Here is a 22,298-nt window from a genome sequence, read left to right as displayed (position 1 = left end):
CTGTGAAATAGGAGCTTCATTTCTAGAAGCAGCTAACAGACAATTGAATTGCAAAACAAAGGGTAGCTGGATTGGTGGAACATTAAGACTATTAAAAATAAGGGAGGTTTGTTAACATCTGTGGAATGAAGAAGAGTTTAGAAGGGATCAAGTGGCAAGAAATAATGGTGACGGCAGTGGCAGGGCTGGCCCACAATGTTTCGGGGCCCCCTGATCTATTGAAAAATCAAAATTGCAGTTAATTGAGGTATAAACTCACTGAAATAAAATAGTTGGGGCCGGGCTGCATGCATGTGGGCTGTGCTGCGGGGGGTGCAGGGTGGGGGCAGCATGTGCTGGGAATGCCTAGGTCCCCTCCCCAGGGCTGGGGCTGGGGCTAGGGCGGGAGCAGAGCTGGGAACGGGCTCCTTGCCTGCATCAAGCCCTTTAAACATGGTGCAGGCAGCGGGAGGCGAGTAGGGCATGGCCCCTTGGCTGTGGGGCCTCCTGCAGCAGCAGGTTCTACAGGATAGGACGGGCCAGCCCTGGGTGGTGGTCTGCCTCTGAAAAGTTTGCCAACCCCTGCCCTAGCCCTTTGTGTTTACAACAGGGTCTGGTGGCAGAGTGGTGTCTTGCTACCTCTCCAGAGGTATACCTTGTATCAAAGGCTCCTCCCAGGTGACTCAGCACTCAATGAGCACCTGGTTATTCAGGGTGGAGTGTCAAAGTTAGCTGGAGAGGATGCTAGTCACATCAGTTCATTATGTGCAATCGGCTATAGAAACTGAGGTGCCTTAACCATGCTTACTAGTTTGAAGGGCCACTAGGTTGGGGTGGACCTTTGACCTTGTGTTTGCAACCGGGGACATCCCTGTTAATCTTTCTGAGTTAAATCTGGTGTGACTTTGTCTTCTGTCATTACCACCATTGTCTGCAGCTGGGTTTATTACTTAAAAGAGCCTGATTGCTCTTTTCTGCTGAGCCTGGAAGATAATCCTTGGTACCCTTGATGCATTTCACAGACGTGTGATTTAGATCTGAAATCTACTTGATAGCATCCAGTAGCAGCACAAAAACAATAATTCTAGTCTCCTACTGTCTACTTCCCCTGCTCTATCTCTTAAATCTAATCTAATTCTAATTCATTATCATTAATATAATGCAATTAGTCATAACTAATCCATTTCTAATATGCTGTGGTAGGTGAACACTAACAAATTACTGCTGTCTGCACAGTCTGTGTTTACCAATTGAACTGTATCAGTTTAGAAAAGTGCTAACAGTGCTTAAAGGTGATAGTTATCAATACAGTACAATACAATACAATCCTTTATATAACTTTGTCCATTCTAGGGGAGGGGATTGCATTTATTTAACAATACTGGGTTTCTAAACTAATCGTGTTAAATTGGTACAAAAGTTTGTTGTTGATCTGTGATCATTTAAAGGAATAATTAAGTTGGAAGAGCTCCAGCTCAGTTACCAAAACACAGAATTTTAATAATATGCATAAGAAAAATATTTCTCCCTGCGTCCTAAAGAGTATTCTGCTCAGTTTGGTTAATATTTCTGCTTAAAAATCTTCACAGAATCTTCTACTGATTTCCCACTGCCACTGTGTCAGTGGCAATGGCAGCCAGGAATTATCCAAAAAGCCAGGGTAATTTTATATATCTCCTGGGCATGTCAGGTTGTGACTTTCATAGCTCAGGATTATGTTGAAAAGCAACAACCAGAAGGTAAGAATCAGCAGCACCGTTAATGACCAAGAGAAATGCAGATCTAAAACAAAAGTTCATCCTAGAAAATATGGAACAGAAAAGAAGAATAAATTATATCTCAAAATGACCAATAATCTGCTCTTCCAGTTAACTTCTTTGTTCCTTGGTCAAGCTCCAAAAGCGTGACTGATATGTTAGACCAATTAATTCATTAGGTCTCAATCCTGGAAGTATATCTGCTTGCAAAGACCTCAGAGCCCCTCTGAGATCAATCAGACACTGCATGGGTGCACTGTCCATATTGGCAGACATTGTTTAGGCTTCATAATTTAAATTTCCACCCTTCCCATCCAGGACTGTGAACATTGCCTCTACAATGTTCCCACTGTATATCGGCCTTAGAAAGGAGAATGCTGAGGACGTTTATGAATCCAGGTTCTCAGGGGCAGGGGCACATTGTGTTCCACCAGGGTTGTCAAGCTGGCTCTCTATTGTCATTTCATGGAGCTTTCTATTGCTTGTTTATACGCACCTGCTTCCCTGATTAAAGCTACATCCACTTAGAAACAAGCTTGCTTACTCCGCTGGTGGCTAAAACGAAAGGCTAAACTCTTTTTTCTTGCAAAACAGTTTTATTGTGTTTGTAATGCCTTAACCTGTTGTTTTTATCCGTCTCTCACTTCAACAAAGAATTTAGTCTGAATATTTATAACTACAACATTTACATTCTTTTTGCAGGTATAATGTAAACAGCAGATTGAGTCTGTTGTGGCCAAGGATGTTGCCAGGAAATGGGGCCAAGTTTTCCCAGCTCTGTTTAGGCATACAATGAAAAGCTACATGAATATGCAGCCCCCTCCTCCCACATGTCAGTCTTAAAAATCTTCACTCTTCTAAAGAAAACAGGTGACGTGGAAAGCCTGAGCTGTCACTGGTAACTATTCATCCATTTGCCCCATTTTATTTATAGTGTATTACCCATTTATTGTCATAATCATATGATCACAATAAGGTGAAAGAGAGGGTTTAGTACTAGGCTATTTTTGCATATTGCTTCCTATGTATTATGTGGTTGTAGGTCAAGTGTCTGCAAACTGGTCACAAATACACCTATAGTTGGTTCAGATTAAAATGAGCCCAGATACAAATCACATTGGGTTTGGATCTGACATCTTTAATATGTTACGATGTCATAGGTGTTATAATGCTATGTAGATATAAGCACCTATTCTGTGTACAATGAAGATTACTCCATTGTATCACCTTTTCACACAGCTTTCCACTGCTCAATCTTCTTTAGATAATTTAACCACGCTACAATGCATTTTTGTTGCTTCAAATAATCTTTTGTAATCCCATTGATACAGTAATGATACAAGAGGGGCAGGAAGACAAAACGCTTTCAAAGAGGCATAACTCTTAAGAGGACATACTGCAGCTGCCATTAAATTGTTTTGCTTTAATAGCAAAGACACTGCTTTTCATAAGGAACAAGGGACACAATGTGGTTCATATTTTTCAATAAAATATTTAATAACACTAATCTGATTTCATTCTCATCTTGCTTTGAATATCAATGGGCAATTCACTGGAGCAACATAAACATGGCATAATAAAAAACAAACACATTTGTATGCAAAGTAACAGTTAAGAACCAAGAGATACAGTATGCCAACAAGCAACTAATTGCTTTGGTAATGCTGAGACACAGATAGCAACTCCCTTATTTCTGTTATGTCCCCTTTTCTGTTGTCTTCGCTGCACATTAAACTATGACTGTTTAACAGATGTCTAACAATATATTAGTAATAACAGTATCTTCCTAATAATATAGTGTAATATACTTTTTCATTGTCTTATAGAGACGTCTTTGCTTAGATGGGTGAACCAGAAAGTCACCAGAAGTTCATGTAAAGAATGAACTGAAACTTAAAACTGAAAGCACATTTGCAGAGTTAAGGAGGGACAGTTAGGGTCTTATGTCACTGGGACTTCCTTGAGAACACAGATGGTTAGCCATGTTAGTCTGAAGTCAGGCAAAAGGTAGGGCAGGGTGGCACCTTAGAGGCTTGTTCAGAGTCATGAGTTTTTGTAGCTACTGAGCATCCGTCGAAGTAGATTGTTGCCTATGAAAGGTCATGCTTCTCTGAACCAGATAGTCTCTAAGGCCATATCCAGATGAGTGTGGATGTTTGTTTCCCTGGGGACAAGTAGCAGCAGCACACCTTGTACCCAGGGAATACCCATGCCATGCATTGTCTGGCATGTGGCAAGTTACCCCCCAGTGGTTTAGGGAAGGCTACTAACTGGATACCTGACACGTGGAAGATATAGAATTTTAGCTGATTTTAAAAATGAAATCTTCATAACTTAACAAGGAGGAAGCTAGTTTTACTACCTGAAACCTGAGACCCTGCTCCTGCCTTTGTTTGAAGTAATTTGCATCATCACAGAGCCCAGAGATACCTCACCACATAAGGAATTCCTGCCCAGAAGAGCATTCCATCCTTTTACTCTTCTGTGAAATATGAAACATCAGAACCAGAAGTCTATGCTAAGTACAGTAGAACCCCGTTTTATGCGTATTCGACTTACCCGAGTCTTGAGTTTACACGAATTAATATTAGCACCTTAGTAGAAAAATACACCCCGAGATGCACGTCATTCACGTATACATGCGAGATGCGCAGACTGAGTCAAATGGAGTTATGCACAGCTTGGGTTCCCAAGCAAGATTCTGGATTCAGCCTCAGTGTCACCACTGTGTTCAAGATGAGTGCTTCTAATACTGATTCTACAAGTGCTTCCACCTCCACAAGGAAAAGAAAAGCTATAACTTTGGAAGAAAAACTTGAAGTTGTGAAGAGATACGAGAGAGGTGAGAAGACGAAGTTAGGTGTGCTACAGGGCTCAGTGAGTCAACTCCGTACAATTAGGGACAATGCGAAGAAAATTAAGGAGTCCTGTAAGAGTGCTACATGTTTATCTACTGCCTGCATTTCATTAACAAGGTGAGCCATCACGGAGAAAATGGAACGCATGTTGACAACATGGATTTTGCACAAGAATCAAGAACATGTGCTGCTTTTGACCCAGGTGATTCAAGCAAAGGCACACGGCATTTATGAAGTGTTAAAGTGTGATGATCCTGAAGCCAAGCCACTTAATGGAGGTGCCAGATGGTTTGATAGATTTAAAGCACACCATGGATTTCATAATCTCAAACTGACGGGTGAAGCAGCAGCTGCTGATAAAAGTGCTGCAGATAAATTTCCTTCAATCCTACGGGCTGCCATTGAGGAAGGGAGCTACGATCCAAGGCAAGTTTTCAACTTGGATGAAACCAGACTCTTCTGGAAACGGATGCTGAGTAGCACGTTCATCTCAGTCGAGGAGAGAACCGCCCCAGGGTTCAAGGCTGCGAAGGATTTGGTGTATACTTCTGCTCAGACCGAATGTAGCTGGTGACTTCAAGCTCAAACTGTTGATGGTTTGCCACGCCGAAAACCCTTGGGCACTTAAGGGTTATGCAAAGGGGCACCTGCCTGTTTATTGGAGAGCCAACCAGAAAGGATGGGTTACTGGGTCAGTTTGAAGATTATTTTTCCAGTCTGCTGCATTTGGAATTGAGGGCTTATTGGACAGGCAAAATGCCTTTCAAAATTCTACTGCTTCTTGATAATGCTCCAGGACACCCCCTGGTTGAATTGGTTGAAAAAGGTTGTATTTGGTACCTTTGCTGTCATAAATGTGAGGTCCGAGGAACACAACCCCTCACTTTTCTATTATTTCCTATGGGAAAATTCACCTCGAGTTGCGCAAATTCATGATATGCGAGGTTTCTCACGAACGCAATATACATGTGAGTCGGGGTTCAACTGTATTGATAAGGCCTGAAGTAACAGTAAGATTGGAAAGAGTTACAGCAGCAGCTCCCTGGATCTTGTGATAATGATAAGCTCACAAAACAGAATCCTTAAACCACTCCATCCCTAGCCAAGAGCCATCTCTTGATTGCTTTGTTAGGGGGGGGGGGGCTAGAAAGAGCACAAAAATGGTATCAGTCTGCCACCTGCTGCTGTACAGAATAACTGCAGTAAACTTTCTTAATGGAAGGTAGGCACCACACAAAACTAAAATTGTTTTTTAAACCGAATTGTGGCTGAACTGTGTTGTAATATGATTTCTTCTTGTCAATACATGTAAAACAATATTGGTCAAGTGTTAAAAAAGGGATGTCAAGGTTCTTTGGGTGAATCTGATATCTTTTATTAGAACAACTTAAATAGTTGGAAAACAATTATTAAGCAAGCTTTCAGGTTCAAAAACCCTTCGTGAGGCGAAGGAAGTTTCTGCAGTTGGTGTGTGCTCTTCCTGGATGGAATGAAAAGTAAAGAAAATTCTTTTCCAACCATTTAAGTTGTTCTAATAAAAGATATCAGATTCACACAAAGAACCTTGTCTGCCTATGTCCTTAGACGAACACGGTTACAACCTATACCTCTGCAAAAAAGGGATGTTCTGTTTTTTCTAAAAGTAGGCCAGGTTTTCAGAGCCTAAAAAAAGTCTTGGCATGGCTAGGTCAGGAGCTTTTTGATACTTGATGTTCTTTCTGAAGACTTAATTGCTAAGGTACCAGGTGAGAATCTCTGTTTCCATTAAGTGAGGTTAAGTTTGTAGTTGTGTAGATAAACTTGACCATGTAAACTCTGTAAAGACTCAACACCAAAAAGGCAAATAAAAAGGCTCAGAAGTGTTTTGTTTCAGTGTCTCATGATTGTAAAAATGAGTCTTAATTTTTGAATGTTTTGTTTCACAATATGCACAATATTGAAGTGATAACCATTACATCTATATTAAGGGACAAAAACTTAAGTTTACGTTTCCCTCCAATGTGGGGAAAACCCACTTGCTTTCATAGAGATTTCTCTAAATCAGTGATTCTCAACCAGGGTGCCATGGCACCCCGATACCTTGAGATCCTTTCAAGAACACTGCGGGTTGCAACACACTGGGTGTATCTACGCATACAGTTAGTGGGACAGAATAAACTTTGGTGCAGTTCTATGCAGGAGTCAGCTGTTCCCAGGTGCAGTGTCTTCACATGTGTCTGGGATCGCAGCAGTTAGAACCGGGGCAGATCAGCCCCAGACTGGCAGGGAGTTTGGGGGGTTAGTCCTGGGCTCTGGGTGGTGGTATTGGAGGGGCTGGCTGGGGCACAAGGTTGCTAAAGTGCAGGGCTGGGCAGCGGGTAGCCCCCGCACTTTAGCACCTTGTGCCCCAGCCAGCCCTGGTCACCATCTACATGAGCATTTTAGCAGAGTTAATTACTCTGCCATAAGATAGTACTGTCCCGGACAGTACTAACTTACAGCAGAGTTAATTAATCTACTGTGCCCTAATACCAGTATACATGTAGACAATACTTTACTGTAGAGCTAATTAGTCAACTCTGCAGTAAAGTGCCTGTGTAGATATACCCACTGTTATAGGTTTGCAAACATGATTCAAGAAATAAACCCAATAGAAATCCATAGCTGTGGTCTGAGCAGAAAAATGGCTCTATTACTTTTCTGTAGTCAAAAAAGAGTGGAAAGTGAAGAGCTGGCATTTTCTGAGGGGTGCCTCAAGCCTAAAAAGCTTGAGAACCACTGCTCTAAATGCAGCGAGTGTCTCTGCCAGGGTCTGACTTCCAGGACCTTGTTTGATCTGTGGGAAAGTAGGGAAGTTCATTGAATATCTTGCTCAATTCTGTTTTCTCTTAGAAGTTCCCCAGGCAGGGAACTGCTGCTGAGACTAAAGCCCAGGGGTCAATCAATACAGCCAATGCAGCCTTGTTTCTGGGGTCAAGAAGGAGGACAGTGCTGAAGAGGTTATGCTGGGTTCTTGGGTTGGGGAGGGAGGCAGTGACAAAACTCCCCTGCCTGCTCCCAGCTATCCCAGTAGAGCTGGTTGAAGAATTGGGAGCAGGTGGGAAACAAACCTGAGGAAAGCTGGGGGGAGAGTGAGGGGCTGTTTTTCACTGGATGTTGTGTCTGGGGTGGATTTGGGTGTTTATGTGTTGCTCTCTGTCCCCACCTCAGAGGTGGTGGGACTCAGGTATGTATATGCATGTCACTGTGTGTGTGCACCAGCATTTGTGTGAGAGTCACAGAGTGTGTGTGTGTGTGTGTGCGTGCGCGCACACGCCATGGTATGTGAGCCAGTGAGAGCCATAATCTGTATGTATGTATGTGAGCAAGCTAGCGTGTGCATGTAAGCCACAGGATGTGTGTGTAAGCCACAGTGGGTGTGTGAGAGCCAGTGTGTATGTGTATGAATCAGTGTGTGAGACAGTGTGTATGAGCCAGCATGTGCATATAAGCCATGTCAATATGTGTGAGCCATTGTGCGTGTGAGCCCCAGTGTGTGAGTGTAAGCCATGTCAATGTGTGAGCTACTGTGTGAGCCACACATGTGTGAGTGAGCCATAGTGTGCATGTCAGCCACAGCAGGAGTATATGAGCCAGTGTGTGTGTATAAATTAGTGTGTGAGCCACATTGTGTGCATGTGAGCCACAGAATATGTGTATGTGAGCCACAGTGGGTGTGCATGAGGCTGTGTGTGTGTATAAATCACAGTGTGGGAGTCAGCGTGTAAGCCAGTGTGTGTGTGTGTGTGTAAGCCATGTCAATATGTGAGCCACAGTGTGTGGTAGCCACACATGTACATGTTTGTATATGTGTGTGAGAAAGCTGGCGTGCGCATGTGAGCCACAGGATGTGTGTGTGTAAGCCCCTGTGGGTGTGCATGAGACAGTTTCTGTGTATAAATTAGTGTGTGAGCCAGTGTGCATGAAAGTCATGTCAAAGTGTGAGCCACAGTGTATAAGCCACAGTGTGAGCCACATGTGTGTGGGTGCATGTGTGTGAGAGAGAGCAAGCCATAGTGTGCATGTGAGCCATAGGATGTGCGTGCAAGCCAGTGGGCATGTGCATGTATAAATCACAGTGTGTAAGGCAGTGTATGTGAGCCACAGTATGTGCATGTAAGCCGTGTCAATGTGTGTGTGTGTGTCAGTGCTCATGAGCTACAGCATGTGTAAACCAGTGTGTGAGCCACAGCAGGTGTGTCAGGATGTGTGCATGCTTGTGAGCACCGCTGTGACCCTGCAGGCACAGGGGCATCTATCTGCTCCTACCTTCGGGGGGCGGCCTGTGAGTCTGGTTGTGTGTGTGGCTACAGGGAGGTTGCCCTGGTGCCATGGCCAAGTGGGCTCCTCCTACCGGCAGGGCAGCACAGCACAGCGCCTGCACCCACTGCTGCTCTCTGCCCCACCCCACCCCGTCCGGCCACCGCTGCCCAGGGACCCAGCATGGAGGGACTGCCACCACCCAGCTCAGGTTTCCATACAGCAGTCGGGATGTTGGGGAAGAGGGGGAGTCCTGCTCTGCCCATGTGCGTCTGTGTGTCTCTCTCTGCTCTCCCCGACCCTTGCTGCTCCCTTTCAGCCCCTATAGGATCTTCTAGATCCCACCTCCAACCTCTTCAGCATCCCTGGCCCCAGCTCTGCAGCCTTCTGGCCTCTCTCACCCCTTTTGCCACTGTCCTCCCCGATCTGGCAGAGCCACCCACCCTGGAGCTCCATCCCCTTCCTGCATCGGGTGTCTCTGCCGGGGCCCAGAGCCCCCTTTCCTCCCCGCATGGGGTGTGAGTGGGGTGGGGTGGACTGAAGGTGTTGCTGTGGCATCTGATGGACAAGGAGGGGGAAGCTGGTGTGTCTGTGTCAGTTCCACCAGGTCCCTCCCTTTAGTGGCTTTTCCTCAGTCAGTGGGAGCAGAAGAAATCTGGTGAAATAAACTCGTATTTACAAGCGTGGTAAAGCACAGGAACAGGTTACCCAGAGCAGTTGTGGAATCTCCATCCTTGGAGGTTTTAAAGACCTGGTTAGACAAAGCCTTGGCTGGGATGATCTAATTGGGGCTGCTCCTGCTTGGATTAGTTGGCATCCTGAGTTCCCTTCCAACCTGAACTTTCTATGATGCTAGGAAATGAGAGCTAAGCTTATGGGCTGAGGCAGTAAAAATGTCAGCAGCTGGGTCAGTAGCAGTCTTGATGCACAAATGGAAAACTAAAAACTCTCCAGTGTGCAGCTGTGGTCACCCAGAACAGACCATGGAACATATAACGCCTCAATGCCCAATCCACAAATATGAAGGGGGCATCACAGCAATACACTCTGCTGCTCCTGACGCAATTGTCTGGCTCAGCCACCTAAACGTAAAATTATAGTTGCTGCTCTGTATCTATATCAGCCATACAAAAGAAGTAGCAGTTGGAGATGGCTAATCCAAAAGGGGCAGTTTTACTCCTTGGTTGGGAAGGGATGTCAGAGTGAGTACAAGCAAGCAGATTTTGTACCACTGGTCCAAGAATGTTTGCTGGCTCACTAGAAAGTGTTGGAGGTGTCCATTCAGCAAATGGACGTCTGAGAGTCTAGCATCTTTGGGGTTTTGTTTTGTTTTTTTATTTGGTACCTAGTGTTGGGGGAGGGGCCATCTAGTAAGGCCAGAGCCCATACCTTTGTGGAGTCCAATCTAAATGAGCTGTTGGGAAGGCAGCCCAGGGACATGTTTGTCCACCATTTCCAGTGGATTGCACTCTCTCGTCTGCCACGACTTGATGGAATGCTTAACTGTACAGGAGCTGGAATGCACAGACAGACTTTGTCCCGGTGTCTTGCTCCTAGGATCTTCTCAGGGCTCCTCCTTCCCCTCACACCCCTGCCCGTACCACACCAAAACAATGCACTGGTGGTGGACTGGATCAATGGTCTGGGCTCCCGGCTGATGATTGAACCAAATTGTCCATGTTCAAATAGGTCAGGATTGTCCAATCCAGCTCCATTCTGTATGTCCCAGCTCAGCCTAGTAGAGTCTGAATGTCCAGGACCTGCCCTGACTCCGTGTCTTTCCAGTCAACCATAGATAGCTGGTGACTGGTAGCCGCAATCCTCGACTCACTGAAACATAATTATGGGGAAGAAATACAGACAGTCCTTGACTTAAAAGTTGCAAGTGCAAAATGTTGTATAAATTGACACCATTTCAACTGTCTGACATCAGTTTCAACTTTACAACGCTTGATCTGATGCGATGCCACGCCAGTGAATAAGTTCAAGACTCCAGAAAACCCTGCAGCCAAGACTCCAGTCAAGAACCCTTCAAAAAGTCCAGCAAAGTCACCTCAAAGAAGTCCTTCCAAATCAATATGATTGCTATTTACAGTATAAATACATTAATGTTGCTATATTATGAATCTATAATTGATTGAGTACAAACTTCTCGGTTATTTTTGGTGAAAACAGGGTACTGGGCCTTGGTTCAGGAACCAATCCCCCATTTATAACATTGCTTCCTAAGGGGGGGGGGAAAAAAAAAAAAAAAAAAAAAATCGGTTTCGAGTTACAACGTTTAGACTTAAAGACACGGTTTTCAGGAACCAATTGTATCATAAGTCCAAAGACTGCCTTTAACAACAACAACCCCCCCCCCCCTAACATCCCTGGCAGGAGACAGGCAGGAAATAACACTTTGGAGTCCTTTGGCTCCCCTTTTAGTGGGCCTGTGGGTCGGGACCACCTTTAAGACTGCAACGCGAGTCCTCATGCCTCTCTTACTAGTACAGGAGAGGAATGTATAGCAAAAAGCAAACAAACAAAGAAACCCTGGAGGCCACCTGGCCCCAATTGGGCCCTAGTCTTCTTTACACCAGGCCTTGCTCCTGTGGCCTGTGCGTCTTCTCTGTCTGGGGAAACCTTCTGGGTGGTGCGAAGAAAAGAAAAACAACAAATAAACAAACATGGAAGATATCGAATTTTAGCTGCTTTCTGAAATGAAAACTTCCATAATTTTACAAGGAAACAAAGTTTACCACCTGAAACCTGACACCCTGCTCCTGCCTTTGTTTGAGGTAATTTGCATTTTCCCAGAGCAGGGAGAGACCTCTCCACAACAGGAACTCCCACCCAGTAGATCATGCCATCTTCCATCTCCCCGCTCTTCTGTGAAATATGAAACATGAGGACCAGAGGGAAATAGGCTTCTACTTCGCACCCACCACCAGACAACTTTGAGGGAAAAAAAAGAGACTGTTCCAACTTTTCCCGGAGCCTGATCTGCTCCAAGTGAACCGTTGCAAAGTCAGGTATCCAGGTAAAGCAAATTTTTGTGGCAAACATTACATGGTCTAACAGATGTCACCCCTGCCACAAGCTTTGATTCCTCTTCCAAACAGATGTTACCGCACATGCCAGTTCTCCTGTGCAATATGAATTTACTTCCCCCTGGGAGAACCTTGACAACCTTTGCACTCCCCCAGGCCCGAGGAAAGGTGCCGGTGCCAAAAATGCAAAGAAAGTCATTTTTTTTCCCCCAATATCTTTTTGTGTGTGTGTGGGCGCGCGCGCGCAAACATCTAGTTCGCCTAATAAATGTGATTGCCTCTGCCACCAGCAGATCCCTTATACCGGAACCAATACTGTGCCAACTCCCCCGCTGCAGCTGCTCCTCTCTGCCCGCCAGGAACCTGGCGCTGCCGGTGCCGACGGAACCAGGAAGTACTGCAACTTCCAGTCCTCCAGTGCTGCCGGCCCCCCGCCTCTTACCAGGCCTGACGTCTCCCTCCTCCAATGCGGAGGGAGTACCGCCGTGACGTCACTGGGGCGCGACGCAGGCCCTCCGCGCCGCCCGTCCGGGGTAAGTCGTTCTCCCCGGGAGGGGGTGTATCCTGCTTGGGTGCACTGGCAGGGTCGGGACAGGCGGCAGAGAGGGCAAGAAGCAGCAGGCAGAGCGGCAGAAAGCAGAGCAGCAGATTGAAGGCATCAACCCGTGGCAGAGGTGATATCTGTTATGAGACCAATTAGGTATTTGCATTATAATTAAAAAAACATTTTTTTTTTTGCAAGCGCCTGGTTGGTCTCCTAAAAGAGATCACTTCTGCCACGAGTTCTGGATCTTTTTGCCTCTGGACCAGTCGGGCTACCGCCTGGATACCTGAGAAGCAGCTTGGGCAGAGGAAGTGGACAGGAGTAGCGCTTCCTACAGGGGAGGGTGTGGGGCTCATTTTATGCCCGCCCAAATTTTGGCCCCCACTGATAGCGTTGAACCTCCTGTTCAAGGCAGCATCCTCCCTCTTGTCCCCGTCCAAGTCCTGCTACAAGTACAGGGTTTTTATCAAGCCCTTGTGTGACTTTAATAACTTGGGATGTACGCATGAGAGAGGCAAACTGTAAACGGCAAGTGAAAGCCTAACGCGTTCAGTTTTAACACAACACAGCTCAAATGTCTAGACATCAACATAACCGCTATCTTTCGCAAAACAGTGTTCAATTCAATTGTCCAACTTGTCCAAAACATTTTCCAGTTGAAATGAAAACATTTGCCGAGTGATTTCATGAGTTGAATTTGTGATCCTTACCCTATGCAAAGCTTACACTATGCTAAAAAAATGTAATGAATTATGCTTAAGCTATGCATAGGATAAGGATCACAAATGCAGTTCATGAAATCAGCAGCTGGCAAATGTTTTCTATGAGTTGGACAATTGGATTATTTAATAATACAAATTTACTGCTACTACTGAATTGCCTTTCAGGAGATTTAATGATATCGTTAAAAAAACCTTCCTTTTAAGAACAAAAATGCATATTTATCTTCTATAAAGACAGCTTGAGTTAAGATAGGATTTAATGCAGGAACCTGTCTAATGGATAAAGTAACTTTTCACTAATCAATGACAGCATATAAAATTTGCTGGTTGCTTGATAAGAAAATGAAGTAGTCCCATGTTTGATCATTTTGGGGGTGGAGGGTGTCATCATTCTTATGTAAAGTGAAGCCATGCTATTGTGATAATTTATAGTTTCATATTTGGTAGGGTCAGAAGGGACCTGAGCAGATCATCACGTCCGAACCCCTGCCGTGGGTAGGAAAGAGTACTGGGGTCAAACGACCCCGGCTAGGTGATTATCTAGTCTCCTTTTGAAGACCCCCAGGGTAGAAGCGAGCACCACTTCCCTTGGAAGTTGGTTCCAGATCCTAGCTGCCCTGACTGTGAAGTAGCACCTCCTGATGTCTAGTCTGAATAGCTAGATTTGAATAGCATTCTTCTCTTATGAATTGTCATGCCTTTTTTTTTCCAGGTTTCCCATTTTTTAGCATTCTGTCACTCTAGGTTTAGTTTTGTCTTTGAATGTTGCATCAATTAAAGTGTCACTGCCAGCCACGATGATTTGGCACTTGTTTGTTAGCTAAATAATGGTAAATCCAAACTGCTTGGGACCTGCTTTGTTTTACAGCATCTTTCGTTCCTGATTGGACTCTGGGGCACAAGTTAATAATAAATATACTGAAGGCCTGATCCTGAAATGTCTGAGCTGTGAAGAGTCCCAAATATTTGTGTGAACAGTTTGGTATTGGGCATTAAGAGAGATATCTAAGCAGTAGTACAAACAGTTTCTATCTGATTTTAAATATATGCTTTGGTCAAACACAGTAAGCACTGAACAAGTCCTTTACTGATCTAGTCCTGCTTTTGGGTACTCAGCTGGCTCTGATTCTGCAAAGACCTACACATGCACCTTAAGTCAGCAGTGGATTTGTTTGTGTTTCAAGTAAAGTTAAATGTGTCAAAGAAATGAAGGAGCATAGCTGCAGCTGGAATTCTACTCTGATAGTTGCTGCTGACCGTGTTAGATGGAGTATGCCTCTCAATGCCCTCCTGGCATGGAGAAGATTAACATATTTTTAACCTTTGCAAGGTAGGGGCCCTTCTGTATATTTGTGAATGCTTTGTTTCTCATCCTGCTTAAGTACCACATGTAGCAGCTTGATGTAATTGGACCGGCTCAGTATGTGTGCCATTCATTTGTGTCCTATTCAGCAACATGCCATCTCTTAACGTTTTTCTTATGTTTGCGGGCTAATGATGAGGATTGTCTTTCCTGCTCCAGGTTTAGTATTTTGCAAACTAATTAGCCGAGTAAAAAATTGAGTTTAGTTGTGGTACAAATTGTCAGTGTGTCTGCTGTGTGCTGTACAGGCTGTTTGTTTATTTATTCATTCATCTAAAAGCAGGTTTAACCTATTTTTTTCAGTCTGGAATGACAGGGGCAAGGTTTTGGTTGATGCAGTACATCAGAACAACATGAGTATCGTACTAAAATATGCACTAGACTTGAACAACCTCCATTCATCCACCTGTTGCTCCTTCATAGCTTAGTGCAACTGTGGCTGAGATTGGCTTGGCCGAATAACATCCTGGATGTCTTATAAATTCAAGTAGGTTTTTTTGTGGCAAAGGCATTTATTTCCATTACAGACAAAGGCATTTAATTTCCATTGATTTTCAAAGGAAGTTCACTCTAAAGCAATAAGAACACATTGTTAGATGTAAACTGTTAAACATTTTCCATTTTTTTCCCCTCCAGAATGAATCATGGCTGAAGACTCTCAGAGAAATTTCCGTTCAGTCTATTATGAAAAAGTGGGGTTTCGTGGCGTTGAAGAGAAAAAATCGTTAGAAATCTTGCTGAAAGATGACCGCCTGGGTAAAGTGATCTGACTCTTGTACTTTCTGGGTATAAGTTTTGTAAAAAAACAAGCACTTTCACTGAAGTCAATGGTAGATGTTGTGCTCAACATCTCTGATTTTTCCAGGCAATTTTTCATCAATCTCCATATCATTTACCATGGAGCTTGCAGAATCTAGAGTTGCATCCAGACATTACCAAGATAGTGGTTCTCAAACTACCATGTACAGTACACACCTTTTCCTAAAATTCAGCTGCTGGGAATTGGGGTGTGCATTATAATCAAGGAAATACTTTTATGGCAGTTTTTGTGGCTTAAGAGTCTGCCAGGTGAACGTGAAAGTCTGGCTAAAAACAGACATCATTTTTTGTTGCGGTATCAGCTGTTGCGGCATCACAGCTGGTCCATTTTGTTGGGCGACAAAGACGTTGCCTGTCATTCTGAAGGGTCTGGATCTTGCCGCTTCCAGAGTTTCGAGGGCCTAATCATGCAGGACAGTTGTAAATGGAGGTACTCTGGGGCATGGTAGTGCAATACCTGTGTCCGGGAAATCTCTTGATGGGGGATTCCCAGGATGTGCCTCTGCAAGCAGGGAACCTGGGCAGGATACTGTGTGTCCTGGGAATACCCCTCTAAAGGAATTCCCGGCGTGTGCAGGATTGGGCCACTGAAGCCCTGGGAGCTCCTACCTGGGATGGAAGGAGAGTGCAGACACCTCCCCTACCATAAAGCCAAACAGATGTCCGTAATGGGCATGGAGGTCTGTTTGCTTACGCTTTATGCTACCATAAATTTGTTGCAACTTCTGTTTTCAGCCCAAAAGTGCACGTGCTACAGCTGGTTATGGATACTTTCTCTTTCCTCCCCTAGAGGCTATCAAAGAAGGATCTGTTTTTATTAATTTTGCCTTTCAAAAACAATGTATTTTATTCAGGGGTGTGTGCGCCAGAAAAAAACAGTATATCGTTCATGGACCACTGCTTGGCTGTGACGTCATAGTAAGTAGTTTGTAGCTGGTTCCGGATTGTATCAGGCCCTGTGTACCCTGATAACATTTTCAGTTGTAAGCTGGTGACAGTAATATATGTTGGGTCTATGAGAAATTTTGAGAGTTTGACTTAAAAAAACCAAAACATTTTGGAACCATTGCACTGGAGAATATTTTAAATTGGATAGTACTGGTTGGTTACTAAAGGTGCATCTGAGAGGCTTTAAAAAACAGTTGCTATTTTACTTTAGAACCTCTTGTTTATTTCTTTTTTCTTCTCTCATTCTTTGTGCCCAAGAAGCTGAGAGTGTTTTTTTTATGAAGGTAATTTTTCCTTAAGAATTGATTGTTTCCTTCTCCTAATTCTTTCTCTTCTCAAAATCACAATGTGTTGTGATACGATAATGATGATTATTTCTGTTCATCCTATGTGTGTGCTAAGCCTGTAACAGAACAGAAAGATTACTGTGTGGTTTTTTTTACACCAAAAAGCTTCTTTGTAATTAATTTTAAGGCAAAGAGAGATTTTTTTTTACTTCAGGCCTAAAATGTCACAATCTTTTCTTGTTGAAATCTAGTAGATTTGTAGTTTAATTATAAATCAAACTAAGAAGTTTTCAAGGAACTGTAATAGCAATTTTTATAGCACTTCCAACTATTCTTAACTGCAAGTCAGTAATTTGTATCAATATTGTGTTGTCCTTTGTAAGTGCGATTTGCGGACAGCTATCAGCACCTAAAGAATTGTCCTTTTCCTGTGAATCAATGCCCTAGAATTCTTGGTGTAAATTACTACGAGTCCTGATTGCCTCTGGTGTAAATTTTAAGATTTAGAAAGAGTTTTGAAATATGTTAGCTTTTTTTCTTTACAGATATTGAGAAGCTCTGCACCTTTAGTCAAAGATTTCCTCTTCCGTCCATGTATCGGATCCTGGTGTGGAAGGTACTTTTAGGTATGGCATATAAAGACTACAGTCATATGTATACTAATTGGAATATGCCTGGGGTGTATTTGTTGATTGTTAGGGGCATAGCAGTATATTGGTATACTGTCTTTAATAACCACTGCTACCAATTTTTGGTCTACTTTTGTATATAGTTAAGTTCCACATATCCAATACTTAATGTGCTTGAGTGAGTTGTTGATTACTTGACTTAAGTATTTTATGCATGCATTTTGGAACATTTCATACATACAGATTTGTAAAAATGAAATGAACTCCTCTATTATTGTAATGGACATGAATATAATTAGTGTGTATATATTTGAATGTGGAACAGAAATAGCTGCCATCTGGGAAAGTTTTCAGTTTTATTCTTTTAAAAAAAGATGCTGTAGTTGTATAATCAAAAGTGTAAAGAAGCTGTAAAAAAGTGAAGCTGTATAATCAAAACTGATTTAAGAAGATGGTGGTTAGTGTTGAACTGGCTATTTAATAGAATCTGGCCAGAGTGAGAGACTCCCTTTTAAAGTTTCATGATGAGATTTAGCTCTGATTATGCTTCTTGTGATGGGTAACATTTGTCACCGAAGGGAAGAATAAAATAAGGTATGTCCAGAAACCATAAATCCACCGAATTCTACTTTCCCTGTAGTTAGAGTCAAATGACTAATTGAAAAAGTAATAATGGCCTTTTGGAACCACTTCTTGAGTTTACCAGATTTATAAAAGCATGAGCTAATTTAATGGGGGATGCAGGACCCAAGAATAATGATAATTTTTAGTACATGAATGGCATCCCTGGAATGCTTTTAAAATATTCATTGCCTTTAAAGGAATACTGCCAGTTCAAACATAAAAAATAATTCTTACCTAAGTCTCTAATAATGCTCTAGATAATTAAAAATTATAGTTTAAAAAAAAAATTATGATTTGAAGGAGATGATAGTATGCTCTTTTGTTTCTCGAACAGCAAAAGTAGAATTGTAAATATCAGTGCTCCATCTATTCAGTTTCACTTCCTGATTTATATGCATTGACACTTGGTGTGGGTTGCAAATAATGTAACAAGAATGTTTAAAGTCCATGTAAAAGTCAAACCGCTTTTATTTTGAATAGATTAAAAAAATGATTTAAAACATTCATGAATGTGTGTAAACATTTAACTTAGGTTTAGTAAACACATTTTGGTGCAAGATCCTAACAGTTGTTTCTGAACTTCCTAAATTTTCTCTTTAGTAAACTGATTATACATAATGAAAGCCCAAATAACACCAGGGCTAAGCTTTGGAAAATAAAGAATTCTGAAACCCAGTTTCTTAATGTAGTGGAGATTAATCCTTAACTAATATAATGTTAACAACCAGTTTGGTAGATCTCTGACCCAAAAAGAGAACTTTGTGGAGAAGTTTCTGTACAAAGTTGTAATTCAGTTTTGAATCAACAGCATTTATTGACTGCCTTAGACACGGTGATTTGTGAACTTTGACACAATTAAATATTTGTTAGGTTGGCTCTTTCCATGTTCCTTTGCATGCTGTGTCATAAAGTCTGATTCTGAATGCATAGAGAATGTGAGAAACTTGTTTACCAATTGCATTTTAGGATCTTAGTCTGGAAACTTGGGGTCGGACTTGATGATATATTGAGGTCCCTTCCGACCCTAACATCTATGAATCTATGAACTTAAAAAATGTAAACTTATTTTGAATGAACAACCCAGAATAGGGGAAGGCACCAGTCTGTCATTCAGTGTTTACTTTGAGTATGCTGAGACATAAGACATAGTTGCATACAAAGAAAATTGCTTATAATATATCCTTGAGGATTTTACTTTTATCTTATTGTCAACATTCATGAGAAAAATGGGTGTTTACAAGACATCTCTGGTTTGGTGATTTGAACAACAGCTCTGTCTATTGCTGGAGGGAAACATTATGTCTCCTGTAAATAGTTTTAATATGGCTTTCAGTGGATTTAATCTAAAATTAGATTTGAAATGTAACGAGCCTGATGCCTTCCCTGGTTATATGGTATGCTGAATATGCCCTTCTTGAGTCAAGTAGGACTCACCATAGCTAAGTGGAGTGCAGGTTGTGATAAAATGATTTATAGACTTCCTTGCATTATTTGACTCTGTCCTGGCTAGGGTCAGTGTGCTAATTTTCTGGATTTAGCATATTGGTCTTAGCAGCATATACTTGCTTAATTATGATGTTAACACTATTTTTGCTTCAAATTGAAAGTCAAGTTCCAGCTCTTAGAATACAGTTAGGTTTGTTCTAGCTATATGAAGGGAAATCTCTTTCTCTTGCTTTTGAAACTCAACCCCAGCAATTTCCTGGGTTAACACTTAGGAACAATGTACTCCTTTAAAGGAGTGATGAAAGCAGCAGGTAACCTGACTTAAAGCTGATATTAAAGAATGTCTCTTTCTGATTTGACTATAAAAGGACTATATCTGCTTTCCTAGTGATACAAAAGTGCCATGTCACTTTTGGCATCTTGAGAATCTTTCTTCTCTTGAAGTCAGAGGCAGGTTTGCTGTATACTTATTAAATGGTGTTAAGTAAGGTGCAGTCGTTAAGGGGAAAGAAAGGCCTGAACGGACAGACCACTAGGACAGTGGTGCTCAATCTTTTGGCTCTGTGGACCAGATGAATGGGGCCCATCTTGGGGCGAGATGGGGATGTCTGCAGGCCAGATCAGGGCTGGGTCCTGGCACCATCCCCTCCTAGCCCCTGTGCACCAAGTTTGGGTCCTGGGGGTGTGGCACTGCTCTCTCTTGCCCCCTGCCCCTCCCCCCATGTGCTGGGATTAGGTCCTAGGTGGCTGGCACTACCCCTTTCTGCCCCCCAGCATGCTGGGATTAGTCCCAGGGGGCTGGCACTGTCCCCTTCTGCACCTGTCATACCAGGATTGGGTCCTGGGAAGCTGGCACTGCTTTCTCCTGTCCCCCTCACACTGAGATTGGGGCCTGGGACCCATACATGCTGGGAACAGGTGCTGGGCCCAGCACACAGAGCCTGGGGCTCCCCATGGGTCCAGAGATTTGGCAGCAGGGCAGCGGTGCTCTCCTACCACTAAATTTCTAGACCTGTGGGAAGCCCCATAGGCTGGATGACACTGCTGTGGGCCAGAAGTTGAGCACCCCTGCACTAGGGGAGTTGTATATCAAGCATCAGTTGCAGATGTCATAAATAGCTATTATTTGGGGGGGGGGGATGGGGGAACACAATTGATCCATTATAGTATTGTGGTGTGATTAACTGTAGCCTTACAAATTGGTTTGGTTGTAACCATATTGAATCAACCTCTGCTATTGCAATTTTCTTGAACCATTGATTCAGAAGAGGATTAATCTCAGGAGTAAGTCTGTAGAAAAGAGGGGTAAGTCTGTAGAAAAAGCTTCAGTGTGGACTTGAGAGTAAATTGAAGAATAAGAAAGGTAAGTGCAGTACCTTTGCATTACTTGCATGTGCACATGTAGCCCTGGTAATCTAGGAGGAACTGTGGAATTTGGAAAAGGAATTAGTTCTGGTTTTGTACCTCCTCTCTCAAATTTATAGCAGGGCAAAGTTTTTGTCTCTGTAGCCTGATCATGCTTTTGGTAAAATGTTTGTATAGGAAATGCTCTAGTATAAAATGAGACCTCACTCCTGTTTTTCTGTGGAGCCGTGAATGCCTTTTTCAGTACAGAATACCATATTTAAAAAGTAATCAGATACAGATTTTTTAATATATTCACTTTTTTGATCAATATTAAGGGGAAGTTAAGTACAAATACACATACAAGTAATGCAGCATTAACAAAGGTACAGATAAATATAAACTAGTGGCAATTAAAAAGATTAATTAAATGAGGTAACAATAAGGTAATTCAAAATAAAAAATAATTTCCCCGTCTTCCAAACATGGGGACCTCTTATTTATCCATTGACCACCAGTAACCTGATGGGCAAAATATGTTCCACCCTCCTGTAAGGGGACTTAAAAGCAAAGATCATGCTCCTGCAGTCAGTCAATGCATTACCTTCTTTTGATAAGTATATTCCTGTTTGCTTGTCCTGTGTATTTCCACTTTATAGTTTTCTATTTTGTGTCCTTCAACCAACCAACTACAGAGCCAGGATCTAAATTCTTTGTAGGCTAAACATTAGTATGAATGGAGCTAAGTTTAGTCTTTTGAGAAGGGGATTCTCTGTTCTGATTTCTTCCTCTTTTTATCTCTTTTAGGGATTATTCCTCCTCATCATGAATCTCATGTCCTGGTGATGATGTACCGAAAGGAACAATATATGGACGTGTATCATGCCCTCCAAGTAATTCGCTTCATCAGTGATTCTACCCCACAGGTGGAAGTTTTCCTTCGCATACATCAACTAGAAGCAGGAAAGTTGCCTCGAAATCCAGCATTTCCTCTGGTCAGTTGCTTCCTTTGGCTTCAACAATATTCTTTTACAGTAAAAGGAACCCTTGAACTGAAGCCATGAAAACAAATCATAGCATGGAAGATGCGCGCTGATAAATAAATTTAAATGAATATAGAAAAGAAGAATATGGAAGTTATGTACCAGGGGTTAATGAAACTGTGCATTAGTTCTTCTTCGTCAAATATATGTATAAGCTTTTATGCCTTAAAATCTTTTCTGTATGCTTTCTTTTTTTTTCCTCTGGGCTAATAGCCTTTTATATTTGCTCTTCCTTCTTCCCCCTCCTGGCATTTACTCTCTATCTACAGTACCTTAGTAACAATAATGACATAAGGACCTATTTGCTGCAGTAAGATCAGATGTCCTCTGTCATAGGTCAGAGGTAATAAAAGCAGTGTCCTAAATAATTTGTTTTTTTAATCCAGAATGAAGGTTACCAATCTGGCATTTTTGTTAATTTGAGCTGTTTGTTGGATTTTATTCAAGCGCACAAGTGTGGTGCATTAACTGCATTGCAGTCACAGCAGTGATGGTAATCTAGACTTATCCACAGTTTGGTGACATGAAAGCGTACTATTTAATTGAAAAGAGAAGAGTACATGTTTCATGTCCATGTGCCTACAAGGGAGTGCTTGACCATTAATGTTGGAAGTCCTGCTGTCTC

The 22,298-nt window shown here is 42.6% G+C and overlaps 1 protein-coding gene across 10 annotated transcripts in view; it reads left to right on the top strand.

Annotated features, from left to right (window-relative positions):
* The first annotated feature begins 12,363 nt into the window (after positions 1-12,363).
* Positions 12,364-22,298, top strand: part of TBC1D7 (TBC1 domain family member 7) — a 25,686-nt gene continuing 15,751 nt past the window's right edge. For 2 of the 10 annotated variants that reach the window (XM_025206241.1, XM_025206248.1), the window contains exons 1-5: positions 12,444-12,604; positions 14,837-15,020; positions 15,170-15,289; positions 17,133-17,213; positions 21,438-21,625. In XM_025206241.1, coding sequence (XP_025062026.1) covers positions 15,178-15,289; positions 17,133-17,213; positions 21,438-21,625 — 381 coding nt within the window. In that variant the 5' untranslated portion in view covers positions 12,444-12,604; positions 14,837-15,020; positions 15,170-15,177. The other 8 variants (XM_025206243.1, XM_025206244.1, XM_025206242.1 and 5 more) reach the window with 8 other exon arrangements.

Source organism: Alligator sinensis, unplaced genomic scaffold, assembly GCF_000455745.1.
Source record: "Alligator sinensis unplaced genomic scaffold, ASM45574v1 scaffold253_1, whole genome shotgun sequence".
NCBI classification, from domain to species: Eukaryota; Metazoa; Chordata; order Crocodylia; family Alligatoridae; genus Alligator; species Alligator sinensis.
This window is presented reverse-complemented; position numbering and strand designations above follow the sequence as displayed.